The following is a 25616-nucleotide window of genomic DNA, read 5'->3' as shown; positions in this document are numbered from 1 at the left end:
GACAACAATACATGATAGAGTCTTTGAATGAGAGATGGCGATACAACTGTCCAGTTTGTGTGTTATTTCATGTTATGATAATGTTATGTCATCTAAATGAATAGACACTCTTGTTTCTGGGGGGGTTCCTTTTTTTTTTTTATTTTTTTTTTTTTTTAACCTTTATTTAACCAGGCAAGTCAGTTAAGAACAAATTCTTATTTTCAATGACGGCCTGGGAACAGTGGGTTAACTGCCTGTTCAGGGGCAGAACGACAGATTTGTACCTTGTCAGCTCGGGGGTTTGAACTCGCAACCTTCCGGTTACTAGTCCAACACTCTAACCACTAGGCTACCCTGCCGCTCCTCATTGATGCTATGGAACTAGCTCACTCCTCCTCAACATCACACCGCATAGCTAAACATTGAACATACAGACAACACTGAATTAAAGTGGCTCACCCTCTCAGGCTGGAACAGACTTTTCACAGGGGGAAGAGAAGTCACACACTGTCTTATTGATAAGATACTAAGCCCTTAAAAATATAGCAGACATGTATATTTTCTCTTCCTCATGGGCCTCGTTCCATTTCCAATCCTTTCAGATCTGAGAACACCAAAGGCTAGGGAAAAGGATTGAGGATGGGCTCCGAGATGGAATCAGATCTTAAAGAGAAATGGCATCCAGCTAAACATATCGGCTGCAGTGATGATTCTAGTGTAATTGTGTGTTAGTATGTTGTACGCGGAAAGGGTTGTTCCTACCCTAACCAATTCAGGTTCTAACAGTATCTCTCTCTCTCTCTCTGTCAGGCCTGAGACCCAGCAAAAAGCCCCGGTGTCTGCCCCACCTCCCCCTCCAGCCCCCCCTGAGCCGGCCGTCCCCCCAGAGCCAGAGGAGGAGATATTAGGCTCTGACGATGAGGAGCAGGAGGACCCCACAGACTACTGCAAAGGTGGGGGAGATAATACACACTCACAAACCCCCACACGCATGCACGCACACACACACACGTGTAGAACTTCCAAAGCTTATACATGCATACACAAGTATCCAGTTCTGTCTTCGTAACTCTTATCTCCTCTCCCTTTCTCTCTTTACCTCTCTACCTCTACACTCTTTATTTCTCCCGTCTTTCTCACACACATGCCACATACACCCCCCTCCCTAGACACACTCACTGAAGGCGTCAGCACGCTTAAGTTCGGCTGGCGCCTAGCCGAGTGTGCTTGCATACTCCCTCAAAAGGCCTTCGCTTGAAAAACTAGAAAAAAGCGGCAATAGTATTATTTGTCCATTTTGAGATGCTGTAGCCAGTATATGCTCACATCAAAATAGTCCGAATTTATCTAAAGTAACTAAAGAAATGTGTTGTTCATTTTGACGTTTTTTCCGAGGATATCTGTCAAACAATTTTACATCTAACAAAATGTTTGGTGCTGTATTTCTCAAAGAAAAAATGTGCATGAAAATGAGTTGTCTCTCATTGAATGACAACAAATACTTTATTGAAGAATCTCTACTGTTGACCAAACAAAAAGGGCTCCAAACTATGGCCTGCCTCTATAAGAAATGTTGTGTGCCTCAACACGAAGTCCAAAACGAACAAAAACCTCACAAAATGTCATCATAATACTGTTTCGGCTGGGAAGCATGCAGCCTTACACAAACTCCAATACACTTAAACCCATATCTTCGTCTCCTTTCTCTCTCTCTACCTCTTACTCTGTCTCTTATATCATCCCTGCTGGCTCCTAATGTCATTTGCAGCAGTGTGTGACTTGCCAGAAGCTCTATATGCTTGGCACCAGCACCAAGGCTCAAGGTTGTTGTCTGTGCCAAGAGGGAGTGGTCTTTCCACTGAGGAGCCTGATATCCTGATAGCTGTGAGGACCTACTGAGGACCTTCTCACTCACTCTCTCTCTCTCACTCACTCACTCACTCACTCTCTTTCTTAATCCTCTCTCACGCCCTCCCTCTTACTGATAGCATAGATTCAGTAGCTCGGCTCGACGTATCAGTATCTTGATTATCTAGGTTTTTCTAATAGTATCTCCCTCTCTTCTCTCTCTTCTCTCTCTCTCTATCTCTCTCAGGTGGATACCATCCGGTGAAGATAGGGGACTTGTTCAATGGGAGGTATCATGTGATCCGCAAGCTGGGCTGGGGTCACTTCTCCACCGTATGGCTGTGCTGGGACATCCAGTGAGTCACACACACACCTGTCAACGGGAGTCAGACGGGTCACCACTATTACCAACTCATTACCATGACAACGGCTGCAACAAAACCACTCCTACACAGTGACACAGTAGACAGTAGCAGCTGCAGTGTAATGACACATAGTGCCAAAGTGTTAACCACACTGATGCCTAACAGTCTCAGTGTCAGAATATCACCGTTCACTAGGTTACGTCGTACAGCTCGCCCATATCCTCAATTAGCCCCAATTAAATCAATTACACAATCATACACTGTACACTGTTCCTCACTCACATGGACATTGTCCTTGGATATGAAACCATTACCAGTAAACATCTTCCCCAACAGTGTGTTTTTCCACAATCTGTGATTGATTGGTTCAACTCCAGTGTTGCATGGCTAGCTCTGCTGTAGTCCATCATGTTGTGATATGGATCTCTGTGTGTTATGTGTTTCTTGTTTCAGGGTGAAGAACTTTGTGGCGATGAAGGTGGTGAAGAGTGCTCAGCATTACACAGAGACAGCCTTGGATGAGATCAAACTGCTCAGATGTGTGAGTAGTGACTCTGGGTGTGTGTGTGTTTGTGTGTGTGTTTCGTTTCCCCATGCCTCGCACACCTCTCTCACACCCTCCGCCTTGATCTCTCTATTGTTTGTCGTTCATCTCCAGGTGAGAGAGAGTGACCCCTCTGACCAAAACAAAGAAATGGTGGTTCAGCTGATAGATGACTTCAAGATCTCTGGAATCAACGGAATACGTATCCTTGTCTACAGAGGTTGTGTGTGGATGTGTGTGTATACTTATATGCTCTTTATATCTGCGTATGTATCTGCATATGTATCTCAGTGATGAAGCTGTGGTCCTCCTTGACCAGCTGTCCCAGATGTGTGTATGGTGTTTGAGGTTCTCGGACACCACCTTCTAAAGTGGATCATCAAGTCCAACTACCAGGGCCTTCCTCTTCCCTGTGTTAAGAGCATTATCAAACAGGTATGCCACACACGCTAGTGCTGAGCGGTGACCACCTACTTGTCTGGTCTATGTGGGGCAGACATGGAAGGGAGAGAAGGGACAGTAGAACACGAGAGAGGGATAGAGTGCAGTTGCTTCGCGAGGTATCTCTACCTGAAAGTCAATGATCGAAGTGATTGATATTTGGTATTCAGCAGTCATAAAAGTATGTCTTCTTTACTTTGAAGAACTACTAAAATAGGGATTTTGTCAGACAGCATAGGCAACATCTCTAGAGATGAGATGATGAATTGGAATGAAATAATAAATTAATAAAATAAACAAATATAATACAAATCAAATTTAGATCAGCTGATATCTCAAAGTGCTGTACAAAAACCCAGCCTAAAACCCCAAACAGCAAGCAGTGCAGGTGTAGAAGCACGGTGGCTAGGAACAACTCCCTAGAAAGGCCAAAACCTAGGAAGAAACCTAGAGAGGAACCAGGCTATGAGGGGTGGCCAGTCCTCTTCTGGCTGTGCCGGGTGGAGATTATAACAGAACATGGCAAAGATGCTCAAATGTTCATAAATGACCAGCATGGTCAAATAATAATAATCACAGTAGTTGTCGAGGGTGCAGCAAGTCAGCACCTCAGGAGTAAATGTCAGTTGGCTTTTCATAGCCGATCATTAAGAGTATCTCTACCGCTCCTGCTGTCTCTAGAGAGTTGAAAACAGCAGGTCTGGGACAGGTAGCATGCCCGGTGAACAGGTCAGGGTTCCATAGCCGCAGGCAGAACGGTTGAAACTGGAGCAGCAGCACGGCCAGGTGGACTGGGGACAGCAAGGAGTCATCATGCCAGGTAGTCCTGAGGCATGGTCTGAGAGAGAGAGAGAGAATGAGAATTGTAGAGAGCATACTTAAAGTCACACAGGACACCGGATAAGACAGGAGAAATACTCCAGATATAACAAACTGACCCTAGCCCCCCGACACTTAAACTACAGCAGCATAAATACTGGAGGCTGAGAGAGGAGGGGTCGGGAGACACTGTGGCCCCGTCCGACGATACCCCCGGACAGGGCCAAACAGGCAGGATATAACCCCACCCATTTTGCCAAAGCACAGCCCCCACACCACTAGAGGGATATACACAACATACATATTTTTTTTAAGTAATGTGAATAAATTATGGTTAATAAGTGATAACCAGTATTGGGCAGTCACTACTGTCATAGGACATGTATTCATTGTTTTATTCTGTGTTGTCACAGTATTCAACCCACATAATGCATAGTGCCTTTAATGTTTAAAAAAATAATTTATTAATCCAAAACCGTGACTATTTTGTAAATAATCTAACCGAAACCGAACAGACCTTAAAAAGCACTAACACACACTCACGCATTCATGCACGAACGGGCACAAACTCACTCACGCAAGTACACACTCACACATCCTCATTTACTTGACTCAGACACATTCACATACACACATCACTTTCACTTCCATAAACACTCTTTATTAGCACCAACAATGAGAGGAAGAGAAGTGATATTGGCAGCCAGAGGCACTACTGCAGGTCAGTCCAGTCCAGTACAATACGTGTTGTTGACTTCACAAGGCCTTCACAGGCCTTCCCCCTGAAGACCAGGGCAGAGCAGCATGTGAATTAAAGTTATCTGTTCATCTCTGCTGCCTCCCACTTGAAAAGCCCACTGAAGATGAATAGAAACTGCTCTCAACTTCAATACAAAAGCCCCTAAAATCAAACACTGGCAAACACACACACACACCAAACAAAACAACAACAGCAGCCTTGTCCCCGATGAAGGATGACTAAGATCTAAGGAATGGTTCATTTAGCGTTGTGAGAGCATCAGTGGTGTTTCATCTGGGATTTGTGTGTGTGTGTTTGTGTTTGCTTACACGTGTGTCTGTGTTTGTGTGTGTGTGCGCATTTGTGCATGCTTGTGTTCCTGTGTTCATGTAGGTTCTGCAGGGCTTGGACTACCTCCACAGCAAGTGTAAGATCATCCACACAGACATCAAGCCGGAGAACATCCTGATGTGTGTGGACGATGCGTTTGTCCGCCGCATGGCCGTGGAGGCCACAGAGTGGCAGAAGGCTGGGGCGCCCCCGCCCTCTGGATCTGCAGGTAGGGTACAGACCACCTCACCCGCTAACTCACTGTCTGTAGAAGAAAATAACAGGTTTAATAACAGTTTTTCCTAAGCCATCTGACAAAATTTGAAGGTGAACTATCCCTCTAAGCGTTATCCAAATAGTTAGTTATTGTAGCCTTCTCCTCATTTCAAACTGAAGTGTTTTGGGAGTCCAACAGTGAAGAGTGAATAAAGCCTGTCAGATATATTTTAAAGGAGTACTTAGGACTGTTTTACCCTAAACCTGTGTAGAGATATCTTTCGCTGCTTGACTTGAGGTTCAGTCTTAGTTGAATCGGTACAGTGCGCTCTTTGTAGAGGAGGTATGAGAGTAATTCATCATGAACCTTTTGATTCTTATGACCAATTGCTTACTTAAAGACAAGGTCTAATGCTAGTGTAGGGAAGTCTCTGTTCCACTGTTTTTAACCACTATCCTACTAGCAGTAGATGAATCTATCGGCGGTTCTGATAACTGGAGTGTCCTGCTGTGTATCAGTACACCGGTCACACCATTAAGGAATCTATGAATCAATCAGATGAATCAATCAGTTGGGCGGTCTCTTAGTTTGTTGCTTCAGCTTGCCAGCCTGAGCCAACCAATCAATCTGATGAGAGCTCTCTCCTAGTTTGATTTGATAGGCACAGAGATTGCTTGAGAGCTTGTGGCTCCACTAAAAGCTATATGTTTGTGAGAGTGATCACGGAAACGTGCCTTTAGCAAGGAGGAAAGGGTGGAAGCAGAGTTTTTAAGCATTCTTATCTGGCCAGCGCACACTTCCCTATTGTCTTGGCCTATGTTCCTTCAACTTCTCCCTGAAACTTTACTACTTGTTTGTCCTGTCACGTGTGTTCCCTGGCAGTCAGGGGTCAAGTAGTCTTGACATCACACGAATGTAGTCAAAGCAAGGGGTCTTGACCCCCTCATGAACTCCTCATGAAGCCCTCCATGAGCTGTCTGTCAATCACATTCAGCTCAACCAACAGGAACCCTCTGTAATTAACGGTAATTCCATGACTGACTTTTCCTCAGAAATCAGTATTGTTCCAGACATCCTCATACTGCTCACACACCTATGAGTCAGGCTGGAATGACGATGACTTATATGTATGTGGGCATTCCATTCAACTCACAGTTCATCCAAAGATTCTGTATGAAGTCTATAAGAGGGTATAAATAAAGATTCTGTATGAAGTCTATAAGAGGGTATAAATAAAGATTCTGTATGAAGTCTATAACAGGGTATAAATAAAGATTATGTATGAAGTCTATAAGAGGGTATAAATAATTGAATGGGGTGTTATCTTATTCAGGGGTATACAGTGCCTTGCGAAAGTATTCGGCCCCCTTGAACTTTGCGACCTTTTGCCACATTTCAGGCTTCAAACATAAAGATATAAAACTGTATTTTTTTGTGAAGAATCAACAACAAGTGGGACACAATCATGAAGTGGAACGACATTTATTGGATATTTCAAACTTTTTTAACAAATCAAAAACTGAAAAATTGGGCGTGCAAAAGTATTCAGCCCCTTTACTTTCAGTGCAGCAAACTCTCTCCAGAAGTTCAGTGAGGATCTCTGAATGATCCAATGTTGACCTAAATGACTAATGATGATAAATACAATCCACCTGTGTGTAGTCAAGTCTCCGTATAAATGCACCTGCACTGTGATAGTCTCAGAGGTCTGTTAAAAGCGCAGAGAGCATCATGAACAAGGAACACACCAGGCAGGTCCGAGATACTGTTGTGAAGAAGTTTAAAGCTGGATTTGGATACAAAAAGATTTCCCAAGCTTTAAACATCCCAAGGAGCACTGTGCAAGCGATAATATTGAAATGGAAGGAGTATCAGACCACTGCAAATCTACCAAGACCTGGCCGTCCCTCTAAACTTTCAGCTCATACAAGGAGAAGACTGATCAGAGATGCAGCCAAGAGGCCCATGATCACTCTGGATGAACTGCAGAGATCTACAGCTGAGGTGGGAGACTCTGTCCATAGGACAACAATCAGTCGTATATTGCACAAATCTGGCCTTTATGGAAGAGTGGCAGAAGAAAGCCATTACTTAAAGATATCCATAAAAAGTGTTGTTTAAAGTTTGCCACAAGCCACCTGGGAGACACACCAAACATGTGGAAGAAGGTGCTCTGGTCAGATGAAAACAAAATTGAACTTTTTGGCAACAATGCAAAACGTTATGTTTGGCGTAAAAGCAACACAGCTCATCACTTTGAACACACCATCCCCACTGTCAAACATGGTGGTGGCAGCATCATGGTTTGGGCCTGCGTTTCTTCAGCAGGGACAGGGAAGATGGTTAAAATTGATGGGAAGATGGATGGAGCCAAATACAGGACCATTCTGGAAGAAAACCTGATGGAGTCTGCAAAAGACCTGAGACTGGGACGGAGATTTGTCTTCCAACAAGACAATGATCCAAAACATAAAGCAAAATCTACAATGGAATGGTTCAAAAATAAACATATCCAGGTGTTAGAATGGCCAAGTCAAAGTCCAGACCTGAATCCAATCGAGAATCTGTTGAAAGAACTAAAAACTGCTGTTCACAAATGCTCTCCATCCAACCTCACTGAGCTCGAGCTGTTTTGCAAGGAGGAATGGGAAAAAATGTCAGTCTCTCGATGTGCAAAACTGATAGAGACATACCCCAAGCGACTTACAGCTGTAATCGCAGCAAAAGGTGGCGCTACAAAGTATTAACTTAAGGGGGCTGAATAATTTTGCACGCCCAATTTTTCAGTTTTTGATTTGTTAAAAAAGTTTGAAATATCCAATAAATGTCGTTCCACTTCATGATTGTGTCCCACTTGTTGTTGATTCTTCACAAAAAAATACAGTTTTATATCTTTATGTTTGAAGCCTGAAATGTGGCAAAATGTCGCAAAGTTCAAGGGGGCCGAATACTTTCGCAAGGCACTGTATATTATTATTATAGGACTTTGTGGGGATGATATGTTTGAAGGTGAACTTTCTCCTGACTCTGACTCTTTTTCATCCCAACAGTCAGCACAGCACCACAGGCCAAACCGGTGAGTACCACAATGTTCTGTATAAATCTCAGAGCAGAATATACAATGTTTTCTATCTAATTCTAGTCACTCAGCCCATAGGTCGTTGTAAGTCAGTGATTTTAATAGACTCTTCCTCTCTCCTCTTCTCTAGGTAGGGAAGATCTCTAAGAACAAGAAGAAGAAGCTGAAGAAAAAACAGAAGCGTCAGACCGAGCTGTTGGAGATACGCATGCGGGAGATCGAGGCCCTGGAGAGAGAGGCTGAGAAACAGAGGGCCACAGAGGGCCCCGATGGTGAGGGGGGGACACACTCCCCAAAACACACACCCCGCAACGCGGCCCTGGGGCCCGCCGTCGCACTCGGCGAGAGTGATGACGACGACGATGATTACGATGAAGAGGATGGAGACGAGGAGGAGGAAGGGGAGACAGAGAGGGAGAGGCCAACCAGGCTAACCAATCACACCTGTGAGTTACATGGTGTGATTGTAAATCAGTGTGGTGGTGGTGGTGATGGTTTTATACTCATTCACTCAATGTGTTGCTTATTCACTCATTCCATTGTGTGTGTGTGTGTCAGAGCTGTGTGGATAGAGTTCTGTACCAAGCTGAGAGTGAATAGAATTGAATGGAGAACTGGAGGAGGACGAGCCAGTCTCCAACCTCTCCACCCACTCTAGGCCGACACTCTAAAAGGTGCTGGGTTAAAAACAACAACATTTGGTTTATTTGGTAACCCAGTGCTGGGTAAATATTGGACAAAACACATGCTGGGTTATTTTTACCCTGCCAGTTGGGTTGTTGAATTACCCAAACATGGATTAATTTAATCATCAATTGGGTTTTTGTTGACTTTCGTGTTGGGTTAACCCAGCACCTGAGTCTTTTTTAATGTAATTCATAGGTTATTTTCAAGAGGTTTGGCCTATTAGGGCCGTGGGTTTTAATAATTTTTGGCTACCCGTGAGTGTAAATTTAATTCCTGTTCATCATGTTAAGTTTGTATACTACAAAATAACATTTTCCTTTGTGCACAATACATATGCTGAGAAATAAAATTATAACATATTATTTACATATTGCAGAAAAGTTTTGGAACTCATACACTTCTGTAAGCATCATTGAATCTACAACAATGTCAATGTTCAACCTTAACATGTGATACCAATACAACAGAACAGATTTACCGGAATAACATTTACTCTTGCAGGTGACTAAAAATAACTACCGGAAAGCATGGCCCTATTAAGCCACGGCTCCAGTCTTCTAATCTGACGCGCTGGGTCGTAACTCAATAACCCAGAATAAACCCAGCATCAACAACACAACCTTGCTCTTAATTTTTTTTTAAATAACTAAGTGACCTAATGCCTGTAACCCAGTAGTTGGGTCATCCAAACAACCCTGAATTGTTTTAGAGTGTACTGCGTGGGAGAAATGCAAGGCGGATTCATAAACAACTACAGTCTAACCCAAGCTCTCGCTTTCCTCCCAACCCCTCTCTCTCCCTCTCTCCCTTCTCTCTTTTTCACTCCTCCACTCTTTCTCTCCCCCTGTCTTTCAGGTGCAGCCACACCTCAGGAGCAGTCAGAGGTGCCCCCCACCCCAGAGGCAGCAGCAGGGCCAGAGGGGGAGCCCACCCCCAGCACTACCCCAGAGACCGAGACACAGAACCCCACACCCACCACCACTACACCTGGGGATGGCAACGGAGCTACCGCGAACCTAGAGGAAGAGGGGGAGGAGGGGGAGAAAGAGGAGGTCAAGGAAGAGAATGACAATGAGGAGGTGGAGGAGGAAGATGGGGAAGAAGAGGATGACGATGAAGAGGACTTGGTTACAGCTCCTGCCGAAAAAGATGAGAAAGAGGAACCAAGAACAGAGGAGGAGGTGAAGGGTGAGGAGACCAAGGAGCAGGAAAAGGACAAAGAGGAAGAGGAGGAGGATGATGACGACAACGATGATGATGACGATGATGATGATGACGATGATGATGAAGACGACGATGCTGATGAAACAGAAACAGGCGCTGACGACCTCATTAACTCCATCTCCACCACCATGGGACACAACAACAACACCACCAAAACCAATGGCCATGTCCACCTAGGGGGTGAGGAGAGGGACAGGGAGAGATGTCCCAGAGCCAACCCCCCAGCCCCTACCTCCTCCCCCATCCCTCTGCACTGCCCCCTGGTAGAGTCAGAGATCAGCTGCACGGACAGGGATCAAAGCTCCCTCAGCTCCTCCTACGAGCTCTTCAATGGCGAGGTGGTCACGCCAGGCCTGACCAACGGGGCGCAGCGCCACAGGGGCACGGCGCCACGTTTCCCTGACCTGCCTCTGGACCCTGACCCGGGTAGCCCCGTCACAGTGGGCGAAGCTGGTCAACCGGGGTCCAGGACATCCCCTCACAGCCCCACTGCAGACCGCAGTCGTACTGTGTCGTCCTCAAGCACTGGGGACACGCCTAAAGGTCAGATATTTCTCCTTTCTCTATATTTTTCTCTCTCTTTCACTCTTTCACCCACATGCATGGACACTGATGTGCATATACAGCTAAAATTGCACCGGAGAAGAAGGCATTCTCGTGTGGGGGAGGAGGTAGTGAAGTGTGTCCCCAACAGATTGTGTTTTTTTGTTAGTTAATTTGCGTTGTTTGTAACTTGTACATTTTTTTTTTATTTTGTACATAATGTTGCCGCTACCATCTCTTATGACCGAAAATAACTTCTGGACGTCAGAGTCTGACGAGTCCTACGCGAACAATTTACTGCTTTCTCGGGAACAGGCCCAGATCCCCGTGATTTGCTTGAAGAGGAGGCAGAGAAAAAGTGCCGGAGGGCGAGCTGCCTTCTGAGAATTCGTAGGTGATCGAATAAACCCCCACTTCCTTCCATTCTGCTAGCAAACATGCAATATTTGGAGAAGAAAATCGATTACCTACGCAATAAATTAAATTACATTCAAAACTGTAATATCTTATGCTTCACGGAGTCGTGGCTGAACGACGACACTATCAACATACAGCTGGCTAGATATACGCCGTACCGGCAGGATAAAACAGCAGCGTCTGGTAAGACAAGGGGCGGCAGACTATGTATTTTTGTGCACGATATCTAAGGAAGTCTTGAGCTATTGCTCAAAACAACTCTGGACTACCTATACTCCACACACAGTGATGCATACAAAGCTCTCCCTCACCCTCCATTTGGCAAATCTGACCATAATTCTATCCTCCAGATTCCTGCTTACAAGCAAGAATTAAAGCAGGAAGCACCAGTGACTAGATCAATAAAAATGTGGTCAGATGAAGCAGATGCTAAGCTACAGGACTGTTTTGCTAGCACAGAGTGGAATATGTTCCGGGATTCTTCAGATGGCATTGAGGAGTATACCACGTCAGTCAATGGCTTTATCAATAAGTGCATCGATGACGTCGTCCCCACAGTGACCGAAGGTACATACTAGAGGTCGACCGATTATGATTTTTCAACGCCGATACCGATTATTGGAGGACCAAAAAAAAGCTGCTACCGATTAATCACATTTTTTTGTTTGTTATAATGACAATTACAGCAATACTGAATGAACACTTATTTTAACTTAATATAATACATCAATAAAATCAATTTAGCCTCAAATAAATAATGAAACATGTTCAATTTGGTTTAAATAATGCAAAAACAAAGTGTTGGAGACGAAAGTAAAAGTGCAATATGTGCTATGTAAGAAAGCTAACGTTTAAGTTCCTTGCTCAGAACATGACAACATATGAAAGCTGGTGGTTCCTTTTAACAGGAGTCTTCAATATTCCCAGGTAAGAAGTTTTAGGTTGTAGTTATTATAGGAATTATAGGACTATTTCTCTCTATACCATTTGTATTTCATTAACCTTTGACTATTGGATGTTCTTATAGGCACTTTAGTATTGCCAGTGTAACAGTATAGCTTCCGTCCCTCTCCTCGCTCCTACCTGGGCTCGAACCAGGAACACATCGACAACAGCCACCCTCGAAGCAGTGTTACCCATGCAGAGCAAGGAGAACAACCACTCCAAGTCTCAGAGCAAGTGACGTTTGAAACGATATTAGCGCGCACCCCGCTAACTAGCTAGCCATTTCACATCAGTTACACCAGCCTCATCTCGGGAGTTGATGGGATTGAAGTCATAAACAGCTGCTGGCAAACGCACGAAAGTGCTGTTTGAATGAATGCTTACGAGCCTGCTGGTGCCTACCATCGCTCAGTCAGACTGCTCTATCAAATCATAGACTTAGTTATAACTTAATAACACACAGAAATATGAGCCTTAAGTCATTAATATGGTCGAATCCGGAAACTATCATCTCGAAAACAAGACGTTTATTCTTTCAGTGAAATACGGAACCGTTCCGTATTTTATCCAACGGGTGGCATCCATAAGTCTAAATATTCCTGTTACATTGCACAACCTTCAATGTTATGTCATAATTACGTAAAATTCTGGCAAATTAGGCGGCCCAAACTGTTGCATATACACTGACTGCGTGCAATGAATGCAAGAGAAGTGACACAATTTCACCTGGTTAAAATTGCCTGCTAACCTGGATTTCTTTTAGCTAAATATGCAGGTTTAAAAATATATACTTCTGTGTATTGATTTTAAGAAAGGCATTGGTGTTTATGGATAGGTACACATTGGAGCAACGATACGCTAGATAAACTAGTAATATCATCAACCATGTGTAGTTAACTAGTGATTATGATTGATTGATTGATTGTTTTTTATAAGATAAGTTTAATGCTAGCTAGCAACTTACCTTGGCTTACTGCATTCGCGTAACAGGCAGGCCCCTCGTGGAGTGCAATGAGAGGCAGGTGGTTAGAGCGTTGGACTAGTTAACTGTAAGGTTGCAAGATTGAATTCCTGAGCTGACAAGGTAAAAATCTGTCGTTGTGCCCCTGAACAAGGCAGTTAACCCACCGTTCCTAGGCCGTCATTGAAAATAAGAATGCGTTCTTAACTGACTTGCCTAGTTAAATAAAGATTAAATAAAGATGTAAAAAAAACATTACAAATTGGCCAAATCAGTGTCCAAAAATACCGATTTCCGATTGTTATGAAAACTTGAAATCGTCCCTAATTCGGCCATTCCGATTAATCGGTCGAACTCTAGTACATACCCCAACCAGAAGCCATGGATTACAGTTAACATCCAGCATTGAGCTAAAGACTAGAGCTGCCGCTTTCAAGGAGCAACCCGGAAGCTTATAAGAAATCCCACTATGCCCTTGCAAACCAGGCTACAAAGGGAAGCACAGCCGAGAGCTGCCCAGTGACACAAGACTACCTACCAGATGAGCTAAACTACAGTACTAATATGCTCGCTTCGCAGCAAATAACACTAAAACATGCATGAGAGCATCAGCTGTTCCCGAAAGACTATGTGATAACGCTCTTCGCAGCCGATGTGAGAAAGACCTTTAAACAGGTCAACATTCACAAGTCCGCAGGGACAGACAGATTACCAGGACGTGTACTGCGAGCATGTGCTGACCAACTGGCAAGTGCCTTCACTTACATCTCCCTGTTCGAGTCTGTAATACCAACATGTTTTAAGCAGACCACCATAGTGCCTGTGCCCAAGAACACTAAGGTAACCTGCCTAAATGACTACCGACCCACAGCACTCACGTCTGTAGCCTTGAAGTGCTTTGAAAGGCTGGTCATGGCTCACATCAACACCATTATCCCAGAAACCCACTCCAATTTGCATACCGCCCCAACAGATCCACAGATGATACAATCTCTATTACTCTCCACACTGCCCTTTCCTACCTGGACAAAAGGAACACCTATGTGAGAGTGCCTATCATTGACTACAACTCAGCTTTCAACACCATAGTGCCCTCAAAGCTCAATTAATAAGCTAAGGACCCTGGGACTAAACATCTCCCTCTGCAACTGGATCCTGGACTTCCTGACGGGCCGCCCCCAGGTGGTAAGGGCAGGTAACAACACATCCGCCACGCTGATCCTCAATACAGGGCCCCTCAGGGGTACGTGCTCAGTCCCCTCCTGTACTCCCTGTTCACTCATGCCTTCACGGCCAGGCACAACTCTAACACCATCATCAAGTTTGCCGATGACACAACAGTGGTAGGCCTGATCACTGACAAGACAGCCGATAGGGAGGAGGTCAGAGACCTGGCCATGTGGTGCCAGGATAACAACCTCTCTCTCAACGTGATGATTGTGGACTACAGAAAAAAGAGGACCGAGCATGCCCCCATTCTCATTGACGAGGCTGCAGTGGAGCAGGTTGAGAGCTTCAAATTCCTTGGTGTCCACATCACCAACAAACTAACATGGTCCAAGCACACCAAAACAGTCGTGAAGAAGGCACTACAAAACCTATTCCCCCACAGGAGACTGAAAAGATTTGGCATGGGTCCTCAGATCCTCAAAATGTTCTACAGATGCACCATCGAGAGCATCCTGACTGGTTGCATCACTGCCTGGTAGGAGAACTGCTTGGCCTCCGACCACAAGGCACTACAGCGGGTAGTGCAAATGGCCCAGTACATCACCGGGGCCAAGCTTCCTGCCATCCAGGACCTCTATACCAGGCAGTGTCAGAGGAAGGCCCTAATAATTGTCAAAGACACCAGCCACCCTGGTCATAGACTGTTCTCTCTGCTACCGCATGACAAGTGGTACCGAAGCACCAAGTCTAGATCCAAGGAGGCTTCTAAACAGCTTCTACCCCAAAGCCATAAGACTCCTGAGCACCGAATCAAATGGCTACCTAGACAATTTGCATTGCCCCCCCCCTTTTACACCACTGCACTCTCTGTCGTTGTCATCTATGCATAGTCACTTTAATAACTCTACCTACATGTACATATTACCTCAACTAACCGGTGCCCTCGCTCCTTGACTCTGTACCAGTATCCCCCTGTATATAGTCTCACTATTGTTATTTTGCTGCTGCTCTTTAATTACTTGTCACTTTTTTTTCTTATTCTTATCTGTATTTTTTAAACTGCATTGTTGGTTAGGTGCTCATGTGTAAGCATTTCACTGTAAGGTTGTATCACATTTGATTTGATTTGACTTGACATGAAGTCATAGACCTTTTCCCCAACAATAACACATTTATCCTAACTAGATGATGTAGTTCTAGCCAAGGCCAAAGCAGCAGACCTCCTGGTCAACCCCCTGGACCCTCGCAACGCTGACACACTCCGAGTCAAGATAGCTGACCTGGGCAACGCCTGCTGGGTGGTAAGTGTGTGTGTGTGTGTGTGTGTGTGTGTGTGTGTGTGTGTGTGTGTGTGTGTGTGTGTGTATGCACGCACGCGGAGGTATATGACTGTGTGTGTATAGGGTTCTCAAACCCTTTTCCTGGAGAGCTACCCTCCTGTAGGTTTTCACTCCAACCCAGTTGTAACTAAGCTGGTTCAGCTTTTCAACCAGCTAATTATTAGAATCAGGTGTGCTTGATTAGGGTTGGAGTGAAAACCTACTGGACGGTAGTTCTCCAGGAACAGATGGAGAGCCCTGGTGCACAGTATGTGTACGGGTGTTTTGCAATAGACACAGATGCATAATATACAGTACAGTATAGTTTATCCATCTCCTCTCTCTCCTCTTTCTCTCGCTCTTTCTCTTCCTTTCTCTTTCCCCTCTCTCTCTCTTCTTTCTCTCGCTCCTCTCTCTCCTCTCTTTCTCCTTCCTCCTCTCTCTTTATCCTCTCTCTCTCCTATCTCTTCCTCACTGTCTCTCAGCACAAGCACTTCACAGAGGATATCCAAACCAGACAGTACCGCTCCATAGAGGTCCTGATAGGAGCTGGGTACAGCACTCCTGCTGACATCTGGAGCACCGCATGCATGGTGAGCACACAAACACACACACTCACACACATGCCTGTGCACACAAACACACATCAGTACTGACTGATGACACTATCCGGTCTGTGTCCTGCAGGCGTTTGAGCTGGCTACAGGAGACTACCTGTTTGAGCCTCACTCTGGGGAGGACTACTCCAGGGATGAGGGTGAGTCTATACACACTGTTCTCCTAATAGACCAGCCTCATACTAAACACAGTAGTACATGTTTATCTATGTAGTGATGTAGAAATAGCTGTTTAATATGTGTCGTTGTATTGTTAATATGTGTTTAGACTGAGTAATTGTGTAGGTACAACTGTTGTAGCACTGTCATGTGAGATTTGCTCAACTGAATTAGATGATACGTTATATATAGTAATACACTGTCGTAGTAGTAGATATTATGAAAGCTTGATTGTAAATTGTTTTATAACAATGGGCCCAAATCATGGACTAAAGATGTCCAGCAGATTTTAGTATAGTCCCTTCTAGTTTCCCTATCTGCTATTATCTATTTATCTATCCTCACATTCTATACCTGACTCAACATCTTTACCTGACCTAACTCATCCAATCCCCACATTAAAACCTTGTCGCACCCTATCCCAGTATTCACATCCACACCTTCTCACTCCCTAAACTCTCCCTATCCCCATATTCACATCCACACCTTCTCGTTCCCTAAACTATCCCTATCCCCATATTCACATCCACACCTTCTCGCTCCCTAAACTCTCCCTATCCCCATATTCACATTCACACCTTCTCACTCCCTAAACTCTCCCTATCCCCATATTCACATCCACACCTTCTCACTGCCTAAACTCTCCCTATCCCCATATTCACATCCACACCTTCTCACTGCCTAAACTCTCCCTATCCCCATATTCACATCCACACCTTCTCGCTCCCTAAACTCTCCCTATCCCCATATTCACATCCACACCTTCTCACTCCCTAAACTCTCCCTATCCCCATATTCACATCCACACCTTCTCACTCCCTAAACTATCCCTATCCCCATATTCACATCCACACCTTCTCACTGCCTAAACTCTCCCTATCCCCATATTCACATCCACACCTTCTCGCTCCCTAAACTCTCCAAATCCCCATATTCACATCCACACCTTCTCACTGCCTAAACTCTCCCTATCCCCATATTCACATCCACACCTTCTTGCTCCCTAAACTCTCCCTATCCCCATATTCACATCCCAAATCAAATGTTATTTGTCACATACGCCGAATACAACAGGTGAAATGCTTACTTACCAGCCCTTAACCAACAATCTAGTTTTAATCAAAATAAGTGTTAAATAAAAAAATAGTCCAGGTAGCCATTTGATTAGCTGTTCAGGAGTTTTATGCCTTGGGGGTAGAAGCTGTTAAGAAGCCATTTGGACCAAGACTTGGTGCTCCAGTACCTCTTGCCGTGCGGTAGCAGAAAGAACAGTCTATGACCAGGGTGGCTGGAGTCTGACAATTTCTAGGGCCTTCCTCTGACACCGCCTGGTATAGAGGTCCTGGGTGGCAGGAAGCTTGGCTCCAGTGATGTACTGAGCCGTACTCACTACCCTCTGTAGTGCCTTGCGGTCGGAAGCTGAGCAGTTGCCATACCAGGCAGTGATGCAACCAGTCAGGATGCTCTCGATGGTGCAGCTGTAGAACATTTTGAGGATCAGAGGACCCATGCCAAATCTTTTCAGTCTCCTGAGGGTGAATAGGCATTGTCGTGCCCTCTTCACGACTGTCTTTGTGTGTTTGGACCATGTTAGTTTGTTGGTGATGTGGACACCAAGGAACTTGAAGCTCTCAACCTGCTCCACTACAGCCCCGTCGAGGAGAATGGGGGCATGCTCGGTCCTCCTTTTCCTGTAGTCCACAATCATCTCCTTTGTGTTGACCACGTTGAGTGAAATGTTGTTATCCTGGCACCACACAGCCAGGTCTCTGACCTCCTCCCCATATTGTCTGTCTCATCATTGTCGGTGATCAGGCCTATCACTGTTGTGTTATCGGCAACTTAATGATGGTGTTGGAGTCATTCCTGGCCATGCAGTCATGGGTGAACAAGGAGTACAGGAGGGAACTGAGCATGCGCGGAGAGCGTGATCATACAGTCGTCCAGAACAGCTGATGCTGTCATGTATGCTTCAGTGTTGCTTGACTCGAAGTGAGCCTAGAAGTTATTCAGCTCATCTGGTAGGAGCGTGTTACTGGGCAGCTCGCGGCTGTGCTTCCCTTTGTATTCTGTAATAGTTTGCAAGTTCTCCCACATCTGACGGGTGTCGGAGCCGGTGTAGTACGATTCAATCTTAGTCCTGTATTGAAGCTTTGCCTGTTTGATGGTTCGTCGGAGGCTATAGCGGGATTTCTTATAAGCTTCCGTGTTAAAGTCCTGCTCCTTGAAAGCGGCAGCTCAGTGCACTTATTGATAAAGCCAGTGACTGACGTGGTGTACTCCTCAATGCCATCTGAGGAATCCCGGAACATATTCCTGTCTGTGCTAGAAAAACAGTCCTGTAACTTAGCATCTGCGTCATCTGACCACTTCTGTATTGAGCAAGTCACTGGTGCTTCCTGCTTTAGTTTTTGCTTGTAAAGCAGGAATCGGGAGGATATAATTATGGTCAGATTTGCCAAATGGAGGGTGAGGGAGAGCTTGGTATGCATCTGTGTGTGGAGTAAAGGTGGTCTAGAGTTTTTTTCCCCCACTCTGGTTGCACATTTAACATGCTGGTAAAACGGATTTAAGCTTCCCTGCATTAAAGTCCCGGCCACTAGGAGCGCCGCCTCTGAACGAACGTTTTCCTGTTTTCTTATGGCCTTATACAGCTCATTGAGTGCGGTCTTAGTGCCAGCATCGTTCTGTGGTGGTAAATAGACAGCTATGAAAAATATAGATGAAAACTCTCTTGGTAAATGGTGTGGTCTACAACTTATCATGAGATACTCTACCTCAGGCAAGCAAAACCTTGAGACTTCGTGACTCGGTGAAACATAAGATATTACAGTTTTTAATGTCCCGTTGGTAGGATATTTGTGTAATCCAGTGATTGTACGTTGGCTAATAGGACTGATGGTAGAGGCAGATTACCCATTTGCTGTCGGATCCTTATAAGGCACCCCGGCCTACGTCCCCGATAACTCTGTCTCTTCTTCATGCGAATAACCGGGGATTTGGGCCTTGTCAGGTGTCTGGAGTAAATCCTTCATGTCCAACTCGTTAAAGAAAAATTATTCGTCCAATACGAGGTGAATAATCGCTGTCCTGGTATCCAGAAGCTCTTTTTGGTCATAAGAGACGGTGGCAGAAACATTATGTACAAAATAAGTTACAAATAACACGAAAAAACACACACAATAGCACAATTGGTTAGGAGTTCATAAAATTTGCAGCCATGTCCTCTGGCGCCATTGTTAAAACCTTCACATCCACACCTTCTCGCTCCCTAAACCCCATCTATTCTGGCTCCTGTCTGAATCCCCACCCACCCCATAGCTCCACCATCCTGTCCATCCCTGAGTCTAGTCCAGTTGACATCCTGCACAGTGTCACATCAGCCCTCCTGTTGATCTGATGTCCAGCCACCCACATTTGACCCCATACATATTTCACCATACTATCAATATAAATGGCAAGTAGTAAATATGTATAAACAGATACTGCCATGATATCTTAATTGATGACAATGAGAGCCACTGAATTGTGTTCAGTTAGAATCAGACCATTATTTGGTGATGAGTCTCTCAGATTGAAAGATAATAGATGCATGTTTCTCTACTCCAAACCCACTGCACTCTCTACTCCATCTCACCACCTCTGATGTAGGGTCACTAACACTGAGCTCTCCGTCTCTACCTCTTTTTCACTTTCCCCCTCTTTCCTTTTCCTCTTACCTCTCCCTTCCTTGCTTGTCCTCCTTTCTTCTCTTTTATCTCCCATGCCCTCCTCTCCGGTTCCTTGTCCTCCTTTCTTCTCTTTTATCTCCCATGCCCTCCTCTCCGGTTCCTTGTCCTCCTTTCTTCTCTTTTATCTCCCATTCCCTCCTCTCCGGTTCCTTGTCCTCCTTTCTTCTCTTTTATCTCCCATTCCCTCCTCTCCGGTTCCTTGTCCTCCTTTTTCTCTCTCCTTTATATTTTCTCCCTCTACTCCTACTTTTCTTATTCCTCCTTGTTCCCTCTCTCCTTTTCCTCCTTTCCCTGTTCCTCTTCCTCCTTTCTTCCTCTCTCCTCTTCCTCCCCCTTCTCCTCCTCCTCCTCGTGTTCCTCTTCCTCCTTTCTCCCTCTCTCCTCTGTAGACCATATAGCCCACATCATTGAGCTGCTGGGCATTATTCCACGGCACTTTGCACTCTCCGGAAAATATTCCCGGGAGTTCTTCAACCGAAGAGGTAGCACTGAGGGAAAGTGCTGGTGGGACGGAGACACACAGACGCCTGAGCACACACACTGACTCAGACAGTCAGATGGACACACAGGAATACTAATAGAGTGGAATGGGAATGATATAAGAAGTCCAAAAGCAATAAGGGGTTTTGCAGCAAATGGCCAACACACCATTGTTGTGAACAGTTGTTAAAGATAGAAAGGACATAAAGAGGGAATTGTACTGTATGTAATTCACACACACACTATCAAACCAGTTTAGGCATAGTCCTCTCCACCAACCTCTTGAGAGACTTACCGTCCTGTCAGTCAGTCTGTCTGTTAGTCAGTGTGGTGAGTCCAGGCAGCAGTGTGTCCGTCCGTCCCTTCAGCGTGTGCGTATGTTTGTGATGTAATGCTGTGCCGTGCCTGTTCTTTGGTGGTGTGGCCTGTGATGGCCGGGGTTCAGATCACATCGCTCTGATCATGGAGCTATTGGGGAAGGTTCCACGCAAAGTGGTCGCCGCCGGGAAGTACAGCCGAGAGTTTTTCTCCAAGAAAGGTAACGTCACGATGAGTCACTACCCCTATGAGGCAATGACAGGAACGGTATATCTCTAAATATTAGTACATGTACATACACGGTTTACACCATTGTTACACTTGTAACAAATCTTGTAGTCTGCACACAGGTGGTTGGTGGCACCTTAATTTGGGAGAATGGGCTCGTGGTGACGACCTGAGCAGAATCAGTGGATTCAAATACATCAAACACATTATTTCCAGGTGTTTGATGCCATTCCATTTGCTCCGTTCTGGCTATTATTATGAGCCGTCCTCCCCTCAGCAGCCTCCACTGAGTCTGCAGTAGTAGTGGTGGGTGTCCACCTAGAAATACATACAATTCCTTAGAAATTGTGCCTAACATTAGACTTAGAAAAAAGGGTTCCAAAAGGGAAAAAAAAACCTTTTTGTTTCCAGGTAGAACCCTTTTTGTTTCCAAGGAGAACCCCTTCGGGTTCCATGTAGAACCCTGTGTGGAAAGGGTTCTACATGGAACCCAAAAGGGTTCTACTTGGAACCAAAAAGGATTCTCCTATGGGGACAGTCAAAGAACCCTTTTAGGTTCTAGATGGCACTTTTTTTGTAAGAGTGTAGTTTAAGTTGAGTTCTCAAGATTTAGATTTAGTTATCTAGTTATCTAGCTAGTTACACCAGTAATACAATAGTCATATTCCCAGCCACTTGACTGAGTTCTGAGTACTATCCTCCCTGAGTCTACGGCCTGTCTGCCAGTCTGTGTGTTACACCTGTCTCTCTCTCTGCCGGTCTCTGCTCCTGGTAAGTGGTGTGTCTGTAGAAACCATCTAGCTCTCACAGTCTCACGTCAAAATTAAACGTTCATCCATGTTTCTCAAATGTCAAACATTCGAAGTTGTTCCAAACGTCAAAATTCAAGTGTTTAAGGTTAAGTTTAGGCATTAACTCTGAATTTTTAAGGTTAGGCATTAACTCTGAATGGTTAAGGTAAGCGTTAAGGTTTGAGATAGGCTTAAAACAAAAATAAAAAAACAACTGGATGGATTCGAACATGCAACCTTTGGCACCACTTCGTCCACAACGCAGTAGCAAAACTGAACCCTACTTGAAGGTAACAGTGCTCACCGTTGCCCCTAGTGGCTGGCTTCCACATCTCCCAATGTCCTCAGACATGGATGGACGTTGAATACTGACTTGTATCACGGGTGACCTGGCTGGTAGAAACAGCATGCTACCCTGCTTCTACCCTGCTTCTCTCATGGGGCTCTAATATTCTGATTGATGCTCTCTCTCCCTCAAAGGTCTTGTCGGCTCTAAATTATGTCTTAATTCACTCCTTTTATCTCTCTATGGTGTTCATGTGTTCTGACTGACTCCCAGTCAGACACTGCTCCAGGCTCTTGATCTGCCTTTCTTGGGCTGTCTCTCAATAGTCAGAATATTGTTTCCTTTCCTTCATCTACACTGTAAATAATTATAAATAATAAGGTCAGTGAAAGCAATATGGGGAAGCCTTGCTTCCACCCATTCAGTGTTGATGAAAGCAAAGACACATAGAAAGGATGCCACTACGGAGTATTGAGATGCGGCCCGAGTTCTACTGTCTCTTCTTTTTTTATTCTCTCTCTTTGTACTGCACACTCACTCTCTTTCTCATTGTAAGTCTTTAAATAGCATCGCACTGTAACTTATTACTCTTCATTTCTGTCTCTCTCTCGGTCTTTCTCTCACTCCCTCCCCCCATCCCTCTCTCTCTACTTCCCGCTGTAGGTGAACTGAGGCACATCACCAAGTTGAAGCCCTGGTCTCTGTTTGATGTGTTGGTGGAGAAGTACGGCTGGGCACCAGAGGACGCCGGCCACTTCACCCACTTCCTGCTGCCCATGCTGGAGATGGTCCCAGAGAAGAGGGCGTCAGCCGGGGACTGCCTCAGCCACCCCTGGCTCAACTCGTAGCGACACCAGCCCCCCCCCCCCCACTAGCGGCAGCCTCCACAACCTGCTCAAAGCCAGGCACTCGAGGCTGGAGAGAGAGGGAGGGAGGGGGGGGTACACGGGGTTCCCGTTTCTCGGGCCCTCCCTGCCTTGTCCTGAGCACGCCACACACATACACATAGGCATACACACATACAACACAGATGCCCACAGAGCCTCAGCAGAAACCACAAAGCTGTCAAAGACCAGACAGAGAGAGGCTGCTCCTTCTGCTGTCCTCCCCATAGGTCCCATACAACCCCTCACAGGAAGAATAGAGGGCCCCAGGAAGGGAGTTGGATGGAGTCAAACTCCCACAGTTCTAAACAGGCAGGACAGAGATCCCTACACAACATGAGCAGCCATGGTCTAAACAGAGACTAAGCTACCCATATGAATGGGTTCTCTGCAATATCTCGGCCAGTTTTCTCCTGTCCAGTCTTCTCCTGTCTTATCCGGAGCATAATGGGTTTCCCATTAGAAGTCAATAAGAACCTCTGTCAGAATGCTGACTGTGTGATTGCTCCATCTGCCTGACCTTACAGCAGCACAGCCCAAACCTGCTGAGGCAGAAGTGTGTATATGTGTGCTTGTGTATATATGTGAGTGTTTGTTATTAGTGTGTGTCTACACTGCCCAGTCTGTAGGTGTGTGTGAATGTCTCTCTCCTACAAAGGAGAAGCAACAACACTTTCAGATTAGGAGTTGCCCTTTTACCCTACTCTTCCTCTCCTCTCCTCTCTCTCCAGCCCCTGCCCCACTCCCCCTCTCTGTAGGGGTACCTCAGGCCCCTGCTCCCCCCTCCATGCCCAGGACTGAAACAGTGTCACTGAACTGTTTACAGCCCCCCCCCCCCACCCAAAGCTCCAGTCCCCTGCCCCATACAGCCCCCTCCCTACCCAGCCACCAACACTGAGCTGCATGCCAGTCCCAGCCACTGCAGAGACACGGAGGGCAGCCAGCCCACCAGGGGTCTCCAGAACTGAAACGCTGCCACACAGACAGACAAACAGGGCACGGAACAAACAAAGATCCTAAAAGACTGATGATCGATGAACCGGACTGCTTCTTCTGTAAGAGTTAAATGCATGGAGAGGCTGATTGATTGACAGGACGGGATGATGATGATGGACAGGTGTTACTTAGTTGTGCGTTTCATTGGTTCATTTATTTTTTATCTATGTTTTTGTTTTCTTCTCCTGTCCTCCTTTTATTTTGAAGGTAAAGGTGCCACTTGCGCTAACCTTTTTGGTGCCTCGTGTGAGGATAGCGAAGTTCCTCACACGAGGCACCTCATGTTCACTTTTTCAAATCGTTCCTCCCTTTAACCTTTGACATTCCTGATCCAGTCACACCATTCCTCTCTTCCTCTGTATCCCAAAAACAAGAACAATCCTTGAGTCCCTGTGGCGTGGCAGCTTTACCAGATCTGATTATCCCCCTTATTACCTACAGACGAAACTCTCCATCTTTGATCCTGAGCTTCTCCAGAAGGGGTTCGTCAAATGGAGGTTGCACTTGTCTTTGTAGGATGTCGTTCAGGGATTTACCTTTACATTTTACCTTTTAGTCATTTAGTAAGAGCGACTTACAGTAGTGAGTGCATACATTTTACTTTTTCGTACTGGTCCCCTGTGGGAATCAAACCCACAACCCTGGCGTTGCAAGCACCATGCTCTACCAACTGAGCCACACGGGAATTACCTTTGTACATAACTCTAAGATCCGGCTCCGGAGAGACGATCGACCGACAGATTTGAAACAAATGCACGCATCATTCCTAAAAGAGGCTGTCACGGACACTGGCCTGCACCCCCAGAGCAGACAGTGGCGAGAGACTAAACCACTCTGGAGGCCACTAAGTGGAATGTGAAACTGTGCCACATTGTGGCTGATGAGGGTACTGCATTGATGCAGTGCAGCATCTCTCAGTTCCAATGCTCCAAACGTTCCACTCCACTGCTCTCTCACGCTCATCACAATTAAGAGTCCAGTTGCCTATTTTTCGCAATAAAATTAAAATGAGTATGTAAAGGGTGAGATATTTTTTAAACTATTTAATTTAATGTAAAAAAAAAAGGAAATAAAGAAGCAAATTTCTCTGTTGTGACAGTGACCGATTCTCGTCCTATTGAGGTGATTGTGTTGGTTTGTTTAGAGATGTTTTTCATTTATTTTGTCATTATTATTACTGTCACTATTATTCTGATGAGTTATTTTCTACTCAGTTGTTACCTCTTCCTCCCCTACTATATGGACAACGCTGCTCTGTTTGGACTCGTGACAGTGAAGAACATTTTTTTCAATTAGGATTTTTTTTTTGTCACCAAAAGCTCCTGATCGCACTCTTTCAGCCATGCTGACTGTTCTTCCTGACAGAATTGTGTCTCTTGTCTGTGTTTTTCATTGACAGATTTAATAAAATTGTAAATTAATGGAGTCCTCTGGCTTGTGGTCTTTGACAGTTTAGAGCAGTTTTTATAAATGCTAGTAATATCCTAACTAATTTA

The 25616-nt window shown here is 45.2% G+C and overlaps 1 protein-coding gene across 8 annotated transcripts in view; it reads left to right on the top strand.

The window, feature by feature from the left end:
- srpk2 (SRSF protein kinase 2) overlaps positions 1 to 25541 on the top strand; it is a 105482-nt gene extending 79941 nt beyond the window's left edge. For 3 of the 8 annotated variants that reach the window (XM_090231287.1, XM_036969498.2, XM_090231286.1), the window contains 14 exons: positions 793 to 935; positions 2078 to 2186; positions 2649 to 2736; positions 2854 to 2941; positions 3068 to 3174; positions 5132 to 5297; positions 8336 to 8361; positions 8495 to 8810; positions 9907 to 10818; positions 15497 to 15612; positions 16116 to 16223; positions 16318 to 16387; positions 21063 to 21155; positions 22904 to 25541. In XM_090231287.1, the coding sequence (XP_090087413.1) occupies positions 793 to 935; positions 2078 to 2186; positions 2649 to 2736; positions 2854 to 2941; positions 3068 to 3174; positions 5132 to 5297; positions 8336 to 8361; positions 8495 to 8810; positions 9907 to 10818; positions 15497 to 15612; positions 16116 to 16223; positions 16318 to 16387; positions 21063 to 21155; positions 22904 to 23088 (2527 nt within the window). In that variant the 3' untranslated portion in view covers positions 23089 to 25541. Of the gene's footprint in view, positions 1 to 792; positions 936 to 2077; positions 2187 to 2648; positions 2737 to 2853; positions 2942 to 3067; positions 3175 to 5131; positions 5298 to 8335; positions 8362 to 8494; positions 8811 to 9906; positions 10819 to 15496; positions 15613 to 16115; positions 16224 to 16317; positions 16388 to 20526; positions 20620 to 21062; positions 21156 to 22903 lie in introns of all 8 variants that reach the window. The other 5 variants (XM_090231288.1, XM_036969497.2, XM_036969499.2 and 2 more) reach the window with 3 other exon arrangements.
- The last annotated feature ends 75 nt before the right edge of the window (positions 25542 to 25616 follow it).

The sequence above is a fragment of the Oncorhynchus mykiss genome, chromosome 4 (genome assembly GCF_057628025.1).
Source record: "Oncorhynchus mykiss isolate SJ-2025 chromosome 4, ASM5762802v1, whole genome shotgun sequence".
Taxonomy (NCBI): Eukaryota; Metazoa; Chordata; class Actinopteri; order Salmoniformes; family Salmonidae; genus Oncorhynchus; species Oncorhynchus mykiss.
This window is presented reverse-complemented; position numbering and strand designations above follow the sequence as displayed.